Here is an 18,381-nt window from a genome sequence, read left to right as displayed (position 1 = left end):
GTGATGTCTGAGTGATGTCAGAGTGATGTCAGAGTGATGTCGGAGTGATGTCGGAGTGATGTCGGAGTGATGTCGGAGTGATGTCAGTGATGTCAGAGTGATGTCAGAGTGATGTCAGAGTGATGTCAGAGTGATGTCACAGTGATGTCAGAGTGATGTCGGAGTGATGTCGGAGTGATGTCGGAGTGATGTCGGAGTGATGTCAGAGTGATGTCAGAGTGATGTCAGAGTGATGTCAGAGTGATGTCACAGTGATGTCAGAGTGATGTCTGAGTGATGTCAGAGTGATGACAGAGTGATGTCAGAGTGATGTCAGAGTGATGTCGGAGTGATGTCGGAGTGATGTCAGAGTGATGTCGGAGTGATGTCAGAGTGATGTCAGAGTGATGTCAGAGTGATGTCAGAGTGATGTCGGAGTGATGTCAGAGTGATGTCGGAGTGATGTCAGAGTGATGTCAGAGTGATGTCGGAGTGATGTCAGAGTGATGTCAGAGTGATGTCAGAGTGATGTCGGAGTGATGTCAGAGTGATGTCGGAGTGATGTCAGAGTGATGTCAGAGTGATGTCAGAGTGATGACAGAGTGATGTCAGAGTGATGTCAGAGTGATGTCTGAGTGATGTCAGAGTGATGACAGAGTGATGTCAGAGTGATGTCAGAGTGATGTCGGAGTGATGTCACAGTGATGTCAGAGTGATGTCTGAGTGATGTCGGAGTGATGTCGGAGTGATGTCGGAGTGATGTCGGAGTGATGTCGGAGTGATGTCAGAGTGATGTCGGAGTGATGTCAGAGTGATGTCAGAGTGATGTCAGAGTGATGTCAGAGTGATGTCAGAGTGATGTCAGAGTGATGTCGGAGTGATGTCAGAGTGATGTCACAGTGATGTCAGAGTGATGTCTGAGTGATGTCGGAGTGATGTCGGAGTGATGTCGGAGTGATGTCGGAGTGATGTCACAGTGATGTCGGAGTGATGTCGGAGTGATGTCGGAGTGATGTCGGAGTGATGTCGGAGTGATGTCTGTGTGATGTCTGAGTGATGTCAGAGTGATGTCAGAGTGATGTCGGAGTGATGTCGGAGTGATGTCAGAGTGATGTCAGAGTGATGTCAGAGTGATGTCTGTGTGATGTCTGAGTGATGTCACAGTGATGTCAGAGTGATGTCACAGTGATGTCGGAGTGATGTCAGAGTGATGTCGGAGTGATGTCGGAGTGATGTCGGAGTGATGTCTGTGTGATGTCTGAGTGATGTCAGAGTGATGTCAGAGTGATGTCAGAGTGATGTCGGAGTGATGTCGGAGTGATGTCGGAGTGATGTCGGAGTGATGTCGGAGTGATGTCTGTGTGATGTCTGAGTGATGTCACAGTGATGTCAGAGTGATGTCACAGTGATGTCACAGTGATGTCAGAGTGATGTCACAGTGATGTCGGAGTGATGTCGGAGTGATGTCGGAGTGATGTCGGAGTGATGTCGGAGTGATGTCTGTGTGATGTCTGAGTGATGTCACAGTGATGTCAGAGTGATGTCACAGTGATGTCGGAGTGATGTCAGAGTGATGTCAGAGTGATGTCGGAGTGATGTCGGAGTGATGTCAGAGTGATGTCGGAGTGATGTCGGAGTGATGTCACAGTGATGTCAGAGTGATGTCGGAGTGATGTCAGAGTGATGTCAGAGTGATGTCGGAGTGATGTCAGAGTGATGTCACAGTGATGTCAGAGTGATGTCAGAGTGATGTCGGAGTGATGTCGGAGTGATGTCGGAGTGATGTCGGAGTGATGTCAGAGTGATGTCGGAGTGATGTCAGAGTGATGTCTGTGTGATGTCTGTGTGATGTCTGAGTGATGTCTGAGTGATGTCAGAGTGATGTCGGAGTGATGTCACAGTGATGTCTGTGTGATGTCTGAGTGATGTCTGAGTGATGTCGGAGTGATGTCGGAGTGATGTCAGAGTGATGTCTGTGTGATGTCTGAGTGATGTCAGAGTGATGTCGGAGTGATGTCGGAGTGATGTCGGAGTGATGTCGGAGTGATGTCACAGTGATGTCAGAGTGATGTCAGAGTGATGTCTGAGTGATGTCAGAGTGATGTCGGAGTGATGTCAGAGTGATGTCACAGTGATGTCAGAGTGATGTCAGAGTGATGTCTGAGTGATGTCAGAGTGATGTCGGAGTGATGTCGGAGTGATGTCGGAGTGATGTCGGAGTGATGTCAGAGTGATGTCAGAGTGATGTCAGAGTGATGTCACAGTGATGTCGGAGTGATGTCGGAGTGATGTCAGAGTGATGTCACAGTGATGTCGGAGTGATGTCGGAGTGATGTCAGAGTGATGTCAGAGTGATGTCAGAGTGATGTCAGAGTGATGTCAGAGTGATGTCGGAGTGATGTCGGAGTGATGTCGGAGTGATGTCTGAGTGATGTCAGAGTGATGTCACAGTGATGTCAGAGTGATGTCAGAGTGATGTCAGAGTGATGTCAGAGTGATGTCACAGTGATGTCAGAGTGATGTCAGAGTGATGTCTGAGTGATGTCAGAGTGATGTCAGTGATGTCGGAGTGATGTCTGAGTGATGTCAGAGTGATGTCAGAGTGATGTCAGAGTGATGTCTGTGTGATGTCTGAGTGATGTCAGAGTGATGTCGGAGTGATGTCGGAGTGATGTCGGAGTGATGTCGGAGTGATGTCACAGTGATGTCAGAGTGATGTCAGAGTGATGTCTGAGTGATGTCAGAGTGATGTCGGAGTGATGTCAGAGTGATGTCACAGTGATGTCAGAGTTATGTCGGAGTGATGTCAGAGTGATGTCGGAGTGATGTCAGAGTGATGTCAGAGTGATGTCAGAGTGATGTCAGAGTGATGTCAGAGTGATGTCAGAGTGATGTCAGAGTGATGTCGGAGTGATGTCGGAGTGATGTCAGAGTGATGTCAGAGTGATGTCAGAGTGATGTCAGAGTGATGTCAGAGTGATGTCACAGTGATGTCACAGTGATGTCAGAGTGATGTCAGAGTGATGTCAGAGTGATGTCGGAGTGATGTCGGAGTGATGTCACAGTAATGTCAGAGTGATGTCAGAGTGATGTCTGAGTGATGTCACAGTGATGTCACAGTGATGTCAGAGTGATGTCAGAGTGATGTCAGAGTGATGTCAGAGTGATGTCAGAGTGATGTCGGAGTGATGTCGGAGTGATGTCAGAGTGATGTCGGAGTGATGTCAGAGTGATGTCAGAGTGATGTCGGAGTGATGTCGGAGTGATGTCAGAGTGATGTCAGAGTGATGTCAGAGTGATGTCGGAGTGATGTCGGAGTGATGTCACAGTAATGTCAGAGTGATGTCAGAGTGATGTCTGAGTGATGTCAGAGTGATGTCAGAGTGATGTCGGAGTAATGTCGGAGTGATGTCGGAGTGATGTCAGAGTGATGTCAGAGTGATGTCAGAGTGATGTCGGAGTAATGTCGGAGTGATGTCGGAGTGATGTCAGAGTGATGTCATAGTGATGTCAGAGTGATGTCGGAGTGATGTCGGAGTGATGTCACAGTGATGTCAGTGATGTCGGTGTGATGTCACAGTGATGTCAGAGTGATGTCACAGTGATGTCGGAGTGATGTCGGAGTGATGTCAGAGTGATGTCAGAGTGATGTCAGAGTGATGTCGGAGTAATGTCGGAGTGATGTCGGAGTGATGTCAGAGTGATGTCATAGTGATGTCAGAGTGATGTCGGAGTGATGTCGGAGTGATGTCACAGTGATGTCAGTGATGTCGGTGTGATGTCAGAGTGATGTCAGAGTGATGTCGGAGTGATGTCGGAGTGATGTCAGAGTGATGTCAAGTGATGTCAAGTGATGTCAGAGTGATGTCAGTGTGATGTCAGTGTGATGTCAGAGTGATGTCAGAGTGATGTCAGAGTGATGTCAGAGTGATGTCACAGTGATGTCAGAGTGATGTCAGAGTGATGTCAGAGTGATGTCACAGTGATGTCAGAGTGATGTCAGAGTGATGTCAGTGTGATGTCAGTGTGATGTCAGAGTGATGTCAGAGTGATGTCACAGTGATGTCTGAGTGATGTCACAGTGATGTCTGAGTGATGTCAGAGTGATGTCGGAGTGATGTCAGAGTGATGTCTGAGTGATGTCACAGTGATGTCTGAGTGATGTCAGTGATGTCACAGTGATGTCAGAGTGATGTCAGAGTGATGTCATAGTGATGTCAGAGTGATGTCAGAGTGATGTCAGAGTGATGTCAGTGATGTCAGAGTGATGTCACAGTGATGTCACAGTGATGTCACAGTGATGTCTGAGTGATGTCACAGTGATGTCAGAGTGATGTCACAGTGATGTCAGAGTGATGTCACAGTGATGTCAGAGTGATGTCAGAGTGATGTCAGAGTGATGTCAGAGTGATGTCAGAGTGATGTCACAGTGATGTCAGAGTGATGTCACAGTGATGTCGGAGTGATGTCGGAGTGATGTCAGAGTGATGTCAGAGTGATGTCGGAGTGATGTCAGAGTGATGTCGGAGTGATGTCGGAGTGATGTCAGAGTGATGTCAGAGTGATGTCAGAGTGATGTCGGAGTGATGTCAGAGTGATGTCGGAGTGATGTCGGAGTGATGTCAGAGTGATGTCAGAGTGATGTCGGAGTGATGTCAGAGTGATGTCATAGTGATGTCATAGTGATGTCAGAGTGATGTCAGAGTGATGTCATAGTGATGTCAGAGTGATGTCAGAGTGATGTCGGAGTGATGTCAGAGTGATGTCAGAGTGATGTCGGAGTGATGTCAGAGTGATGTCACAGTGATGTCAGAGTGATGTCACAGTGATGTCGGAGTGATGTCGGAGTGATGTCAGAGTGATGTCACAGTGATGTCAGAGTGATGTCACAGTGATGTCACAGTGATGTCGGAGTGATGTCAGAGTGATGTCACAGTGATGTCGGAGTGATGTCGGAGTGATGTCAGAGTGATGTCACAGTGATGTCAGAGTGATGTCACAGTGATGTCACAGTGATGTCAGAGTGATGTCGGAGTGATGTCAGAGTGATGTCGGAGTGATGTCGGAGTGATGTCAGAGTGATGTCAGAGTGATGTCAGAGTGATGTCGGAGTGATGTCAGAGTGATGTCGGAGTGATGTCGGAGTGATGTCAGAGTGATGTCAGAGTGATGTCGGAGTGATGTCAGAGTGATGTCATAGTGATGTCATAGTGATGTCAGAGTGATGTCAGAGTGATGTCATAGTGATGTCAGAGTGATGTCAGAGTGATGTCAGAGTGATGTCGGAGTGATGTCAGAGTGATGTCGGAGTGATGTCAGAGTGATGTCAGAGTGATGTCAGAGTGATGTCAGAGTGATGTCGGAGTGATGTCGGAGTGATGTCAGAGTGATGTCAGAGTGATGTCAGAGTGATGTCAGAGTGATGTCGGAGTGATGTCACAGTGATGTCAGAGTGATGTCAGAGTGATGTCAGAGTGATGTCAGAGTGATGTCAGAGTGATGTCAGAGTGATGTCGGAGTGATGTCAGAGTGATGTCGGAGTGATGTCACAGTGATGTCAGAGTGATGTCGGAGTGATGTCAGAGTGATGTCAGAGTGATGTCGGAGTGATGTCGGAGTGATGTCACAGTGATGTCGGAGTGATGTCAGAGTGATGTCAGAGTGATGTCAGAGTGATGTCGGAGTGATGTCTGTGTGATGTCAGAGTGATGTCGGAGTGATGTCACAGTGATGTCAGAGTGATGTCAGAGTGATGTCACAGTGATGTCAGAGTGATGTCGGAGTGATGTCAGAGTGATGTCAGAGTGATGTCTGTGTGATGTCAGAGTGATGTCAGAGTGATGTCGGAGTGATGTCAGAGTGATGTCAGAGTGATGTCGGAGTGATGTCACAGTGATGTCAGAGTGATGTCAGAGTGATGTCACAGTGATGTCAGAGTGATGTCAGAGTGATGTCAGAGTGATGTCACAGTGATGTCAGAGTGATGTCAGAGTGATGTCGGAGTGATGTCTGTGTGATGTCAGAGTGATGTCTGAGTGATGTCAGAGTGATGTCAGAGTGATGTCAGAGTGATGTCACAGTGATGTCAGAGTGATGTCAGAGTGATGTCGGAGTGATGTCAGAGTGATGTCGGAGTGATGTCAGAGTGATGTCAGAGTGATGTCAGAGTGATGTCAGAGTGATGTCTGAGTGATGTCAGAGTGATGTCAGAGTGATGTCGGAGTGATGTCAGAGTGATGTCACAGTGATGTCAGAGTGATGTCAGAGTGATGTCGGAGTGATGTCAGAGTGATGTCAGAGTGATGTCAGAGTGATGTCAGAGTGATGTCACAGTGATGTCAGAGTGATGTCAGAGTGATGTCGGAGTGATGTCAGAGTGATGTCGGAGTGATGTCAGAGTGATGTCAGAGTGATGTCAGAGTGATGTCACAGTGATGTCAGAGTGATGTCGGAGTGATTTCGGAGTGATGTCAGAGTGATGTCAGAGTGATGTCAGAGTGATGTCAGAGTGATGTCGGAGTGATGTCAGAGTGATGTCAGAGTGATGTCAGAGTGATGTCAGAGTGATGTCGGAGTGATGTCACAGTGATGTCAGAGTGATGTCAGAGTGATGTCACAGTGATGTCACAGTGATGTCAGAGTGATGACAGAGTGATGTCACAGTGATGTCAGAGTGATGTCAGAGTGATGTCAGAGTGATGTCACAGTGATGTCACAGTGATGTCAGAGTGATGTCAGAGTGATGTCACAGTGATGTCAGAGTGATGACAGAGTGATGTCAGAGTGATGTCACAGTGATGTCACAGTGATGTCACAGTGATGTCAGAGTGATGTCTGAGTGATGACAGAGTGATGTCACAGTGATGTCAGAGTGATGACAGAGTGATGTCACAGTGATGTCACAGTGATGTCAGAGTGATGACAGAGTGATGTCAGAGTGATGTCACAGTGATGTCACAGTGATGTCAGAGTGATGTCAGAGTGATGTCAGAGTGATGTCAGAGTGATGTCTGAGTGATGACAGAGTGATGTCACAGTGATGTCAGAGTGATGACAGAGTGATGTCACAGTGATGTCACAGTGATGTCAGAGTGATGACAGAGTGATGTCACAGTGATGTCAGAGTGATGTCTGAGTGATGACAGAGTGATGTCAGAGTGATGTCAGAGTGATGTCAGAGTGATGTCGGAGTGATGTCGGAGTGATGTCAGAGTGATGTCAGAGTGATGTCAGAGTGATGTCAGAGTGATGTCACAGTGATGTCACAGTGATGTCAGAGTGATGTCACAGTGATGTCAGAGTGATGTCAGAGTGATGTCAGTGTGATGTCACAGTGATGTCAGAGTGATGTCAGAGTGATGTCAGAGTGATGTCAGAGTGATGTCAGAGTGATGTCAGAGTGATGTCGGAGTGATGTCAGAGTGATGTCAGAGTGATGTCAGAGTGATGACAGAGTGATGTCACAGTGATGTCACAGTGATGTCAGAGTGATGACAGAGTGATGTCACAGTGATGTCACAGTGATGTCACAGTGATGTCAGAGTGATGTCAGAGTGATGTCACAGTGATGTCAGAGTGACGTCAGAGTGATGTCAGAGTGATGTCTGTGTGATGTAAGAGTGATGTCAGAGTGATGTCACAGTGATGTCAGAGTGATGTCACAGTGATGTCAGAGTGATGTCAGAGTGATGTCAGAGTGATGTCGGAGTGATGTCAGAGTGATGTCGGAGTGATGTCGGAGTGATGTCACAGTGATGTCACAGTGATGTCAGAGTGATGTCAGTGTGATGTCGGAGTGATGTCACAGTGATGTCACAGTGATGTCAGAGTGATGTCACAGTGATGTCGGAGTGATGTCAGAGTGATGTCAGAGTGATGTCACAGTGATGTCGGAGTGATGTCAGAGTGATGTCAGAGTGATGTCAGTGTGATGTCGGAGTGATGTCACAGTGATGTCACAGTGATGTCAGAGTGATGTCACAGTGATGTCGGAGTGATGTCAGAGTGATGTCACAGTGATGTCAGAGTGATGTCACAGTGATGTCACAGTGATGTCAGAGTGATGTCAGAGTGATGTCAGAGTGATGTCAGAGTGATGTCACAGTGATGTCAGAGTGATGTCGGAGTGATGTCACAGTGATGTCGGAGTGATGTCAGAGTGATGTCACAGTGATGTCAGAGTGATGTCACAGTGATGTCAGAGTGATGTCAGAGTGATGTCAGAGTGATGTCACAGTGATGTCAGAGTGATGTCAGAGTGATGACGGAGTGATGACGGAGTTATATCAGAGTGATGTCACAGTGATGTCAGAGTGATGTCACAGTGATGTCAGAGTGATGTCACAGTGATGTCAGAGTGATGTCAGAGTGATGACGGAGTGATGACGGAGTTATATCAGAGTGATGTCAGAGTTATGAAAGTGAAACATCTCAGTCAGTATTTGTTCCATTCACACGAAACAGAAAATGTTTGTGTGACTTTATTTATGTCTAAAACAGACGGACTGACGGTAACAGAGGAGAGGCAATAACTCAGAGAAAACAATCCACAAGCCAGAGACGACGCTTGATTTTAACTAACTGTTCAGAGTCAGAACATCCCAGTTCAGTCGTCTGGGGGGGCTTCAGTGGAGAAGGTGATTCCAGGTGATTTTGATGTGAACAGGTTGAAGATCGGTTACTATGACTTTTAAGTGATGGACTTCTGCAAATCCTACAGATCCTCGAAAGCGTAGCTCCAGTGCTGCACTTTAACCTGCTCCATGAACCAAAGGTGGATGGAGCTGCCATGAAACTGAAAAGCTTTGGTTTCTGAAACATCAGCCCAGTTCCTGAGTTTTCTGTGACTTTTCTGCAGATGTTTGAGCTGCAAACGTCCAAGGAGCTGCTTTGAAAACACTTATGAATGAAGCCGAGGCTGAAACATTCCAGCGCAGAGTGTGGAGCGGCTGATCACAAATCCAGATGCTTCATGAGCCAAGAGAGGGTGGGGGGGGGGGGACGAGGAGGAGGAGGAGGAGGAGGAGGAGGAGGAGGAGGAGGAGGAGGACGACGACTGGGACCTGGGACGGACAGAGTTCACTCAGAGCTTTACAAGCGCGGCACAAACAGGAGCCGACCATCAGTGGATACTTTTTTACATCCTCGTCTTGTTAAACTCACACCTGGATCAAACAGACGCTCTTCACACGCGCTTCACGCTCAGTTTGCCTCAAACCATCCCCGGTAAGTCACTTCTAAACTGCATCGTTTACAAGTTACTTTTATGTCATTACATTTCAGAGTATTTGTACTTTCTACTCCAGTACATGCTCTATCTGCAGTTAAAGTACTGAGATTTTAACACTTCTCTGTTTGGTCCAGACCTGGTTAAGCCTTGTTTTAGTCCAGGTTTAGTCCAGGTTTAGTCCTGGTTTAGTCCTGGTTTAGTCCTGGTTCAGCCCTGGTTTAGCCCTGGTTTAGTCCTGGTTTAGTCCTGGTTTAGTCCTGGTTTAGTCCTGGTTTAGTCCTGGTTTAGTCCTGGTTTAGTCCTGGTTTAGTCCTGGTTTAGTCCTGGTTTAGTCCTGGTTCAGCCCTGGTTTAGCCCTGGTTTAGCCCTGGTTTTGTCCTGGTTTAGTCCTGGTTTAGTCCTGGTTCAGTCCTGGTTTAGCCCTGGTTTAGTCCTGGTTTAGTCCTGGTTTAGTCCTGGTTTAGTCCTGGTTCAGCCCTGGTTTAGCCCTGGTTTAGTCCTGGTTTAGCCCTGGTTTAGCCCTGGTTTAGTCCTGGTTTAGTCCTGGTTTAGTCCTGGTTCAGCCCTGGTTTAGCCCTGGTTTAGTCCTGGTTTAGCCCTGGTTTAGCCCTGGTTTAGTCCTGGTTTAGTCCTGGTTCAGCCCTGGTTTAGCCCTGGTTTAGTCCTGGTTCAGCCCTGGTTTAGTCCTGGTTCAGCCCTGGTTTAGCCCTGGTTTAGTCCTGGTTCAGCCCTGGTTGAGCCCTGGTTTAGTCCTGGTTTAGTCCTGGTTTAGTCCTGGTTCAGCCCTGGTTTAGCCCTGGTTTAGCCCTGGTTTAGCCCTGGTTTAGCCCTGGTTTAGTCCTGGTTTAGCCCTGGTTTAGTCCTGGTTCAGCCCTGGTTTAGCCCTGGTTTAGTCCTGGTTCAGCCCTGGTTTAGTCCTGGTTCAGCCCTGGTTTAGCCCTGGTTTAGTCCTGGTTCAGCCCTGGTTGAGCCCTGGTTTAGTCCTGGTTTAGTCCTGGTTTAGTCCTGGTTCAGCCCTGGTTTAGCCCTGGTTTAGCCCTGGTTTAGCCCTGGTTTAGTCCTGGTTTAGTCCTGGTTTAGTCCTGGTTTAGCCCTGGTTTAGTCCTGGTTCAGCCCTGGTTTAGCCCTGGTTTAGCCCTGGTTTAGCCCTGGTTTAGTCCTGGTTCAGCCCTGGTTTAGCCCTGGTTTAGTCCTGGTTCAGCCCTGGTTTAGTCCTGGTTCAGCCCTGGTTTAGTCCTGGTTTAGTCCTGGTTTAGTCCTGGTTTAGTCCTGGTTTAGTCCTGGTTTAGTCCTGGTTTAGTCCTGGTTTAGTCCTGGTTTAGCCCTGGTTTAGCCCTGGTTTAGTCCTGGTTTAGCCCTGGTTTAGTCCTGGTTCAGCCCTGGTTGAGCCCTGGTTTAGTCCTGGTTTAGTCCTGGTTTAGTCCTGGTTTAGTCCTGGTTTAGTCCTGGTTTAGCCCTGGTTTAGCCCTGGTTTAGTCCTGGTTGAGCCCTGGTTTAGTCCTGGTTCAGCCCTGGTTTAGTCCTGGTTCAGCCCTGGTTGAGCCCTGGTTTAGTCCTGGTTTAGTCCTGGTTTAGTCCTGGTTTAGTCCTGGTTTAGTCCTGGTTTAGTCCTGGTTTAGTCCTGGTTTAGTCCTGGTTCAGCCCTGGTTTAGTTCTGGTTTAGTCCAGGTTTGGTCCAGGTTCAGTCCTGGTTTAGCCCTGGTTTAGTCCTGGTTTAGTCCTGGTTCAGCCCTGGTTTAGTCCTGGTTTAGTCCTGGTTTAGTCCTGGTTCAGCCCTGGTTTAGTTCTGGTTTAGTCCAGGTTTGGTCCAGGTTCAGTCCTGGTTTAGCCCTGGTTTAGTCCTGGTTCAGCCCTGGTTTAGTCCAGGTTTAGTCCTGGTTCAGTCCTGGTTTAGTCCTGGTTTAGTCCTGGTTCAGTCCTGGTTTAGTCCTGGTTTAGTCCTGGTTTAGTCCTGGTTCAGCCCTGGTTTAGTCCTGGTTTAGTCCTGGTTTAGCCCTGGTTTAGTCCTGGTTTAGCCCTGGTTTAGTCCTGGTTTAGTCCTGGTTTAGTCCTGGTTTAGCCCTGGTTTAGTCCTGGTTTAGCCCTGGTTTAGTCCTGGTTTAGTCCTGGTTTAGTCCTGGTTTAGCCCTGGTTTAGTCCTGGTTTAGTCCTGGTTCAGCCCTGGTTTAGTCCTGGTTTAGTCCTGGTTTAGCCCTGGTTTAGTCCTGGTTTAGCCCTGGTTTAGTCCTGGTTTAGTCCTGGTTTAGTCCTGGTTTAGCCCTGGTTTAGTCCTGGTTTAGCCCTGGTTTAGTCCTGGTTTAGTCCTGGTTTAGTCCTGGTTTAGCCCTGGTTTAGTCCTGGTTTAGCCCTGGTTTAGTACTGGTTTAGTCCTGGTTTGGTCCTGGTTTAGTCCTGGTTCAGTCCTGTGGTGGAGCAAAGGGACTCTCATTGTTCCTGACCTCTCTTTAGTCCTCTCTCTGCTCCTGTTCGATGCATTTACATGTAAATAAACCTGAACACATGTTTCAGTCTCTGTCAGCTCCATGTTTTCTCATGTTTGGGCCGTGGTCCCCTGTTTGGGAAGCACAGCTCTCTGAAAGTCCTCACGTCTCCACACTGAGCCTGACCTGAACATGCTGGACCTGCTCGTCCTCTGGTGACCGGCCCGAGGACGAGCAGAGCTTTGTAAATGTGAAGCAAAGTGAGTCTGAGACGCAGGTTTCAGAGCCTGGGACGGACATCGAGCAGAGCTTTGTAAATGTGAAGCAAAGTGAGTCTGAGAGGCAGGTTTCAGAGCCTGGGACGGACATCGAGCAGAGCTTTGTAAGTGAGTCTGAGACGCAGGTTTCAGAGCGTGGGACGGACATCGAGCAGAGCTTTGTAAATGTGAAGCAAAGTGAGTCTGAGACGCAGGTTTCAGAGCCTGGGACGGACATCGAGCAGAGCTTTGTAAATGTGAAGCAAAGTGAGTCTGAGACGCAGGTTTCAGAGCCTGGGAAGGACATCGAGCAGAGCTTTGTAAAAGTGAAGCAAAGTGAGTCTGAGACGCAGGTTTCAGAGCGTGGGACGGACATCGAGCAGAGCTTTGTAAAAGTGAAGCAAAGTGAGTCTGAGACGCAGGTTTCAGAGCGTGGGACGGATCCTGTTTGTTCTGAGTGAAGTCACAGCCGCCTTTGGTTCACGAGGTGCAAACGTTACCAGAGCGTTTGAAAACAGTGGCAAGAAGATAAATCACTCTGAAGACCTGAACAGTCGCCAAGCTGGAGAGAAAGTGCCAAGACTTTTCACGCCAATTACCACCTGAGGAAATATGTGGCTGGATGAGGCGCCCGGGTCAGAGCCAGGGCGAGACTCGCTCTGGAGGACCAAGAATTCAGAAACTACAAATAATACTCAGACCATTACTGAGGTGAGGACTTTAGGAAACACTTTACATAAATGTCCACAGCGACAAACCTCACAGAGATCTGTGCAGCACCACCTACTGTTCTGGAGCGTGTTGGGGCCGGGCACCAGTATTACCAGTATTTTAAGGATACTTTGTTTTCGACACCAATACTATAATACAGGGACGGACTGAGACTGAAAAAGGGCCCAAATGAGCGTAAATGCAGCACTTCCACAAAGACATGTGTGACCCTCTGACCTCCCGTCTTAACCCAGTGCCTTTCCTCCAGTTCGGTTTTACCCAAATCTAAAAGCTTCTGGAGAGCAACAGTATAACGCCTCATTTGAAAGCTAAGACCTACAAAAGTGATTGTTCCCTTTTGTCACATTGTTGCAGCTGTTTTTTGTTGTTTCTTCATTACTTTTTTGTGGCTTTTTGTTGTGTTTTCGTCAGTTTTTTTGTCAGTTTTCGTTGCTTTGTTGTTATGTTTTCGTCACGTCTTTTTTTTTCACATTTTTGTTGCTTTTCCGGCTCACTCGTTGCTGTTTTGATGCTTTGCTTTTAAGCTCTTAGATTTGGGTAAAGCTCGGTTAAGGTGGGGGTTTAAGAGGTTAAGGAGAACATTTAGACTGGCCCTTCTGTGATCTTCCAGAATGGACATATTTTAGCGATACTTGGTTTTCGATACCGATACTAAAATATGTGTCGTCTCAGAACCAGAAACAGAACAATCATGTGGAAGATCTACAATCATAGAGATGTAATGAAGTGGTGTTATATTGGTCTTATAATCTCAACAAAAATATGCCTGAAGATCCTAAAAACTCCACTGAAAGAGCAGCTGAAAGAACTTTGAAGCCGCTCTTGGGACGTTTGAAGTCGCATTAGAATCAGTGTCTCTCGGAGTCGCCCCGAGAGAACGAACAACAAAACACTGTGAAAAACAATAGTCTCCTCATTTATTTAACTCCACTATATTTCAAAGATAAATATAACACTTTTTACTCCTCTATATTTCTATAAAGGCTCCACAAATGTTTGTGTTCTGTTGGTTTTTAAAGGCGTAATACACACTCCAGAACAGGAGGTGGCGCTGTGCAGATGTACTGTCAAAGGCCACTGACTCACAACAAGGAAGAAGGTTTGTCCCCGTCGTGTTGCCGGAGTCTAAACACTTTAAACTGATTTGTACTTTCTGCTTACTGAGTATTTAATCCAGCAAATACTTCAGTACTTTCACTCAAGGAATACTTTGATTGAGCAGATTTTGTCTTGAATAATGAAACAGCTGCAAACCCAGTGTTGCTCTGTGTTAATGAGGAACAAGAACCAGCCTGTCGACAAAACACTGGAGATCCTTCAGTCTGACTCTGTTACTGCTCTGACTGCACATATGTACATACATGTGTGTACATATGTGTATATGCACATAGATGCACATACATGAACATATGTGCATACATGTATGTACATGTGCATACATGTATGTACATGTACATACATGTATGCACATGTACATACATGCACATACATGCACATACATGCACATACATGCACATACATGTATGTTCATGTATGTACATGTATGTGCACGGAGGTAAATGGTCCAGGTCTCTGCCGTCCCGCTGCAGGAGCTCGTATGGGTCGATGTTTGGTCCTTCAGCTTCTTGTTTCTCTAACATCTCTTTTTTCGCCATGTTTTTTTGCATTGCTTTACTTTCTTCCTTTTCTTTGTCGTATTCGTAGATCCTAAAAAATAAATCTGTAATGTGAGGAATGCGTGACGTTTTGTGGGCGTGCCACTAGTGTGCTGCCATCATGGCCGACCGGCTCAGACGTGACTCCTTCAGCTCAGAGGTCACTTTTACACGATAGTTTGTATTTCAAATCTATCTGCACATCAGGACCTGTTGTGAATGTGGGTCGCTCATCGATGTTTGATGCTAACGGCTAACGGACGAGCTAGCATGCTAACTCTTCCTCTTCGATGATGATCTGGAGAAGCTCGTGACCTCTGAATGACCCTGGAGTCTCCACTATAGTGTGATGTTCTACAGTGTGAGGGGCCCTGGAGTCTCCACTATAGTGAGATGTTCTACAGTGTGAGGGGCCCTGGAGTCTCCATTATAGTGTGATGTTCTACAGTGTGAGGGGCCCTGGAGTCTCCATTATAGTGTGATGTTCTACAGTATGAGGGGCCCTGGAGTCTCCACTATAGTGTGATGTTCTACAGTATGAGGGGCCCTGGAGTCTCCATTATAGTGTGATGTTCTACAGTGTGAGGGGCCCTGGAGTCTCCATTATAGTGTGATGTTCTACAGTGTGAGGGGCCCTGGAGTCTCCACTATAGTGTGATGTTCTACAGTGTGAGGGGCCCTGGAGTCTCCACTATAGTGTGATGTTCTACAGTATGAGGGGCCCTGGAGTCTCCACTATAGTGTGATGTTCTACAGTGTGAGGGGCCCTGGAGTCTCCACTATAGTGTGATGTTCTACAGTGTGAGGGGCCCTGGAGTCTCCATTATAGTGTGATGTTCTACAGTGTGAGAGGCCCTGGAGTCTCCACTATAGTGTGATGTTCTACAGTGTGAGGGGCCCTGGAGTCTCCACTATAGTGTGATGTTCTACAGTGTGAGGGGCCCTGGAGTCTCCATTATAGTGTGATGTTCTACAGTGTGAGGGGCCCTGGAGTCTCCACTATAGTGTGATGTTCTACAGTGTGAGGGGCCCTGGAGTCTCCACTATAGTGAGATGTTCTACAGTGTGAGGGGCCCTGGAGTCTCCATTATAGTGTGATGTTCTACAGTGTGAGGGGCCCTGGAGTCTCCATTATAGTGTGATGTTCTACAGTATGAGGGGCCCTGGAGTCTCCACTATAGTGTGATGTTCTACAGTATGAGGGGCCCTGGAGTCTCCACTATAGTGTGATGTTCTACAGTGTGAGGGGCCCTGGAGTCTCCACTATAGTGTGATGTTCTACAGTGTGAGGGGCCCTGGAGTCTCCATTATAGTGTGATGTTCTACAGTGTGAGAGGCCCTGGAGTCTCCACTATAGTGTGATGTTCTACAGTGTGAGGGGCCCTGGAGTCTCCACTATAGTGTGATGTTCTACAGTGTGAGGGGCCCTGGAGTCTCCATTATAGTGTGATGTTCTACAGTGTGAGGGGCCCTGGAGTCTCCACTATAGTGTGATGTTCTACAGTATGAGGGGCCCTGGAGTCTCCATTATAGTGTGATGTTCTACAGTGTGAGGGGCCCTGGAGTCTCCATTATAGTGTGATGTTCTACAGTATGAGGGGCCCTGGAGTCTCCATTATAGTGTGATGTTCTACAGTATGAGGGGCCCTGGAGTCTCCACTATAGTGTGATGTTCTACAGTGTGAGGGGCCCTGGAGTCTCCATTATAGTGTGATGTTCTACAGTGTGAGGGGCCCTGGAGTCTCCATTATAGTGTGATGTTCTACAGTGTGAGGGGCCCTGGAGTCTCCACTATAGTGTGATGTTCTACAGTGAGAGGGGCCCTGGAGTCTCCACTATAGTGTGATGTTCTACAGTGTGAGGGGCCCTGGAGTCTCCATTATAGTGTGATGTTCTACAGTGTGAGGGGCCCTGGAGTCTCCATTATAGTGTGATGTTCTACAGTGTGAGGGGCCCTGGAGTCTCCACTATAGTGTGATGTTCTACAGTGTGAGGGGCCCTGGAGTCTCCACTATAGTGTGATGTTCTACAGTGTGAGGGGCCCTGGAGTCTCCATTATAGTGTGATGTTCTACAGTGTGAGGGGCCCTGGAGTCTCCACTATAGTGTGATGTTCTACAGTGTGAGGGGCCCTGGAGTCTCCACTATAGTGTGATGTTCTACAGTGTGAGGGGCCCTGGAGTCTCCATTATAGTGTGATGTTCTACAGTGAGAGGGGCCCTGGAGTCTCCACTATAGTGTGATGTTCTACAGTGTGAGGGGCCCTGGAGTCTCCATTATAGTGTGATGTTCTACAGTATGAGGGGCCCTGGAGTCTCCACTATAGTGTGATGTTCTACAGTGTGAGGGGCCCTGGAGTCTCCATTATAGTGTGATGTTCTACAGTGTGAGGGGCCCTGGAGTCTCCATTATAGTGTGATGTTCTACAGTGTGAGGGGCCCTGGAGTCTCCATTATAGTGTGATGTTCTACAGTGTGAGGGGCCCTGGAGTCTCCATTATAGTGTGATGTTCTACAGTGTGAGGGGCCCTGGAGTCTCCATTATAGTGTGATGTTCTACAGTGAGAGGGGCCCTGGAGTCTCCACTATAGTGTGATGTTCTACAGTGAGAGGGGCCCTGGAGTCTCCACTATAGTGTGATGTTCTACAGTGTGGGGGGCCCTGGAGTCTCCATTATAGTGTGATGTTCTACAGTGTGAGGGGCCCTGGAGTCTCCACTATAGTGTGATGTTCTACAGTGTGAGGGGCCCTGGAGTCTCCACTATAGTGTGATGTTCTACAGTATGAGGGGCCCTGGAGTCTCCATTATAGTGTGATGTTCTACAGTGTGAGGGGCCCTGGAGTCTCCACTATAGTGTGATGTTCTACAGTGTGAGGGGCCCTGGAGTCTCCATTATAGTGTGATGTTCTACAGTATGAGGGGCCCTGGAGTCTCCACTATAGTGTGATGTTCTACAGTGTGAGGGGCCCTGGAGTCTCCACTATAGTGTGATGTTCTACAGTGTGAGAGGCCCTGGAGTCTCCATTATAGTGTGATGTTCTACAGTGTGAGGGGCCCTGGAGTCTCCATTATAGTGTGATGTTCTACAGTGTGAGGGGCCCTGGAGTCTCCACTATAGTGTGATGTTCTACAGTGTGAGAGGCCCTGGAGTCTCCATTATAGTGTGATGTTCTACAGTGTGAGGGGCCCTGGAGTCTCCATTATAGTGTGATGTTCTACAGTGTGAGGGGCCCTGGAGTCTCCATTATAGTGTGATGTTCTACAGTGTGAGGGGCCCTGGAGTCTCCATTATAGTGTGATGTTCTACAGTGAGAGGGGCCCTGGAGTCTCCATTATAGTGTGATGTTCTACAGTGTGAGGGGCCCTGGAGTCTCCACTATAGTGTGATGTTCTACAGTGAGAGGGGCCCTGGAGTCTCCACTATAGTGTGATGTTCTACAGTATGAGGGGCCCTGGAGTCTCCACTATAGTGTGATGTTCTACAGTGTGAGGGGCCCTGGAGTCTCCATTATAGTGTGATGTTCTACAGTGTGAGGGGCCCTGGAGTCTCCATTATAGTGTGATGTTCTACAGTGTGAGGGGCCCTGGAGTCTCCATTATAGTGTGATGTTCTACAGTGTGAGGGGCCCTGGAGTCTCCATTATAGTGTGATGTTCTACAGTGTGAGGGGCCCTGGAGTCTCCACTATAGTGTGATGTTCTACAGTGTGAGGGGCCCTGGAGTCTCCACTATAGTGTGATGTTCTACAGTATGAGGGGCCCTGGAGTCTCCATTATAGTGTGATGTTCTACAGTGTGAGGGGCCCTGGAGTCTCCACTATAGTGTGATGTTCTACAGTGTGAGGGGCCCTGGAGTCTCCATTATAGTGTGATGTTCTACAGTGTGAGGGGCCCTGGAGTCTCCATTATAGTGTGATGTTCTACAGTGTGAGGGGCCCTGGAGTCTCCATTATAGTGTGATGTTCTACAGTATGAGGGGCCCTGGAGTCTCCACTATAATGTGATGTTCTACAGTGTGAGGGGCCCTGGAGTCTCCACTATAGTGTGATGTTCTACAGTGTGAGGGGCCCTGGAGTCTCCACTATAGTGTGATGTTCTACAGTATGAGGGG

The 18,381-nt window shown here is 47.9% G+C and overlaps 1 protein-coding gene across 1 annotated transcript in view; it reads left to right on the top strand.

Annotated features, from left to right (window-relative positions):
- Window positions 1–18,381, top strand: part of LOC306963441 (matrix-remodeling-associated protein 5) — a gene marked incomplete at both ends in the record, with an annotated part of 97,557 nt that overhangs the window by 16,703 nt on the left and 62,473 nt on the right. The window contains one exon of the mRNA XM_079557008.1: window positions 11,906–12,274. Coding sequence (XP_079413134.1) covers window positions 11,906–12,274 — 369 coding nt within the window. The remainder of the gene's footprint in view (window positions 1–11,905; window positions 12,275–18,381) is intronic.

Source organism: Gobius niger (assembly GCF_951799975.1).
Source record: "Gobius niger genome assembly, chromosome: 5".
NCBI classification, from domain to species: Eukaryota; Metazoa; Chordata; class Actinopteri; order Gobiiformes; family Gobiidae; genus Gobius; species Gobius niger.
This window is presented reverse-complemented; position numbering and strand designations above follow the sequence as displayed.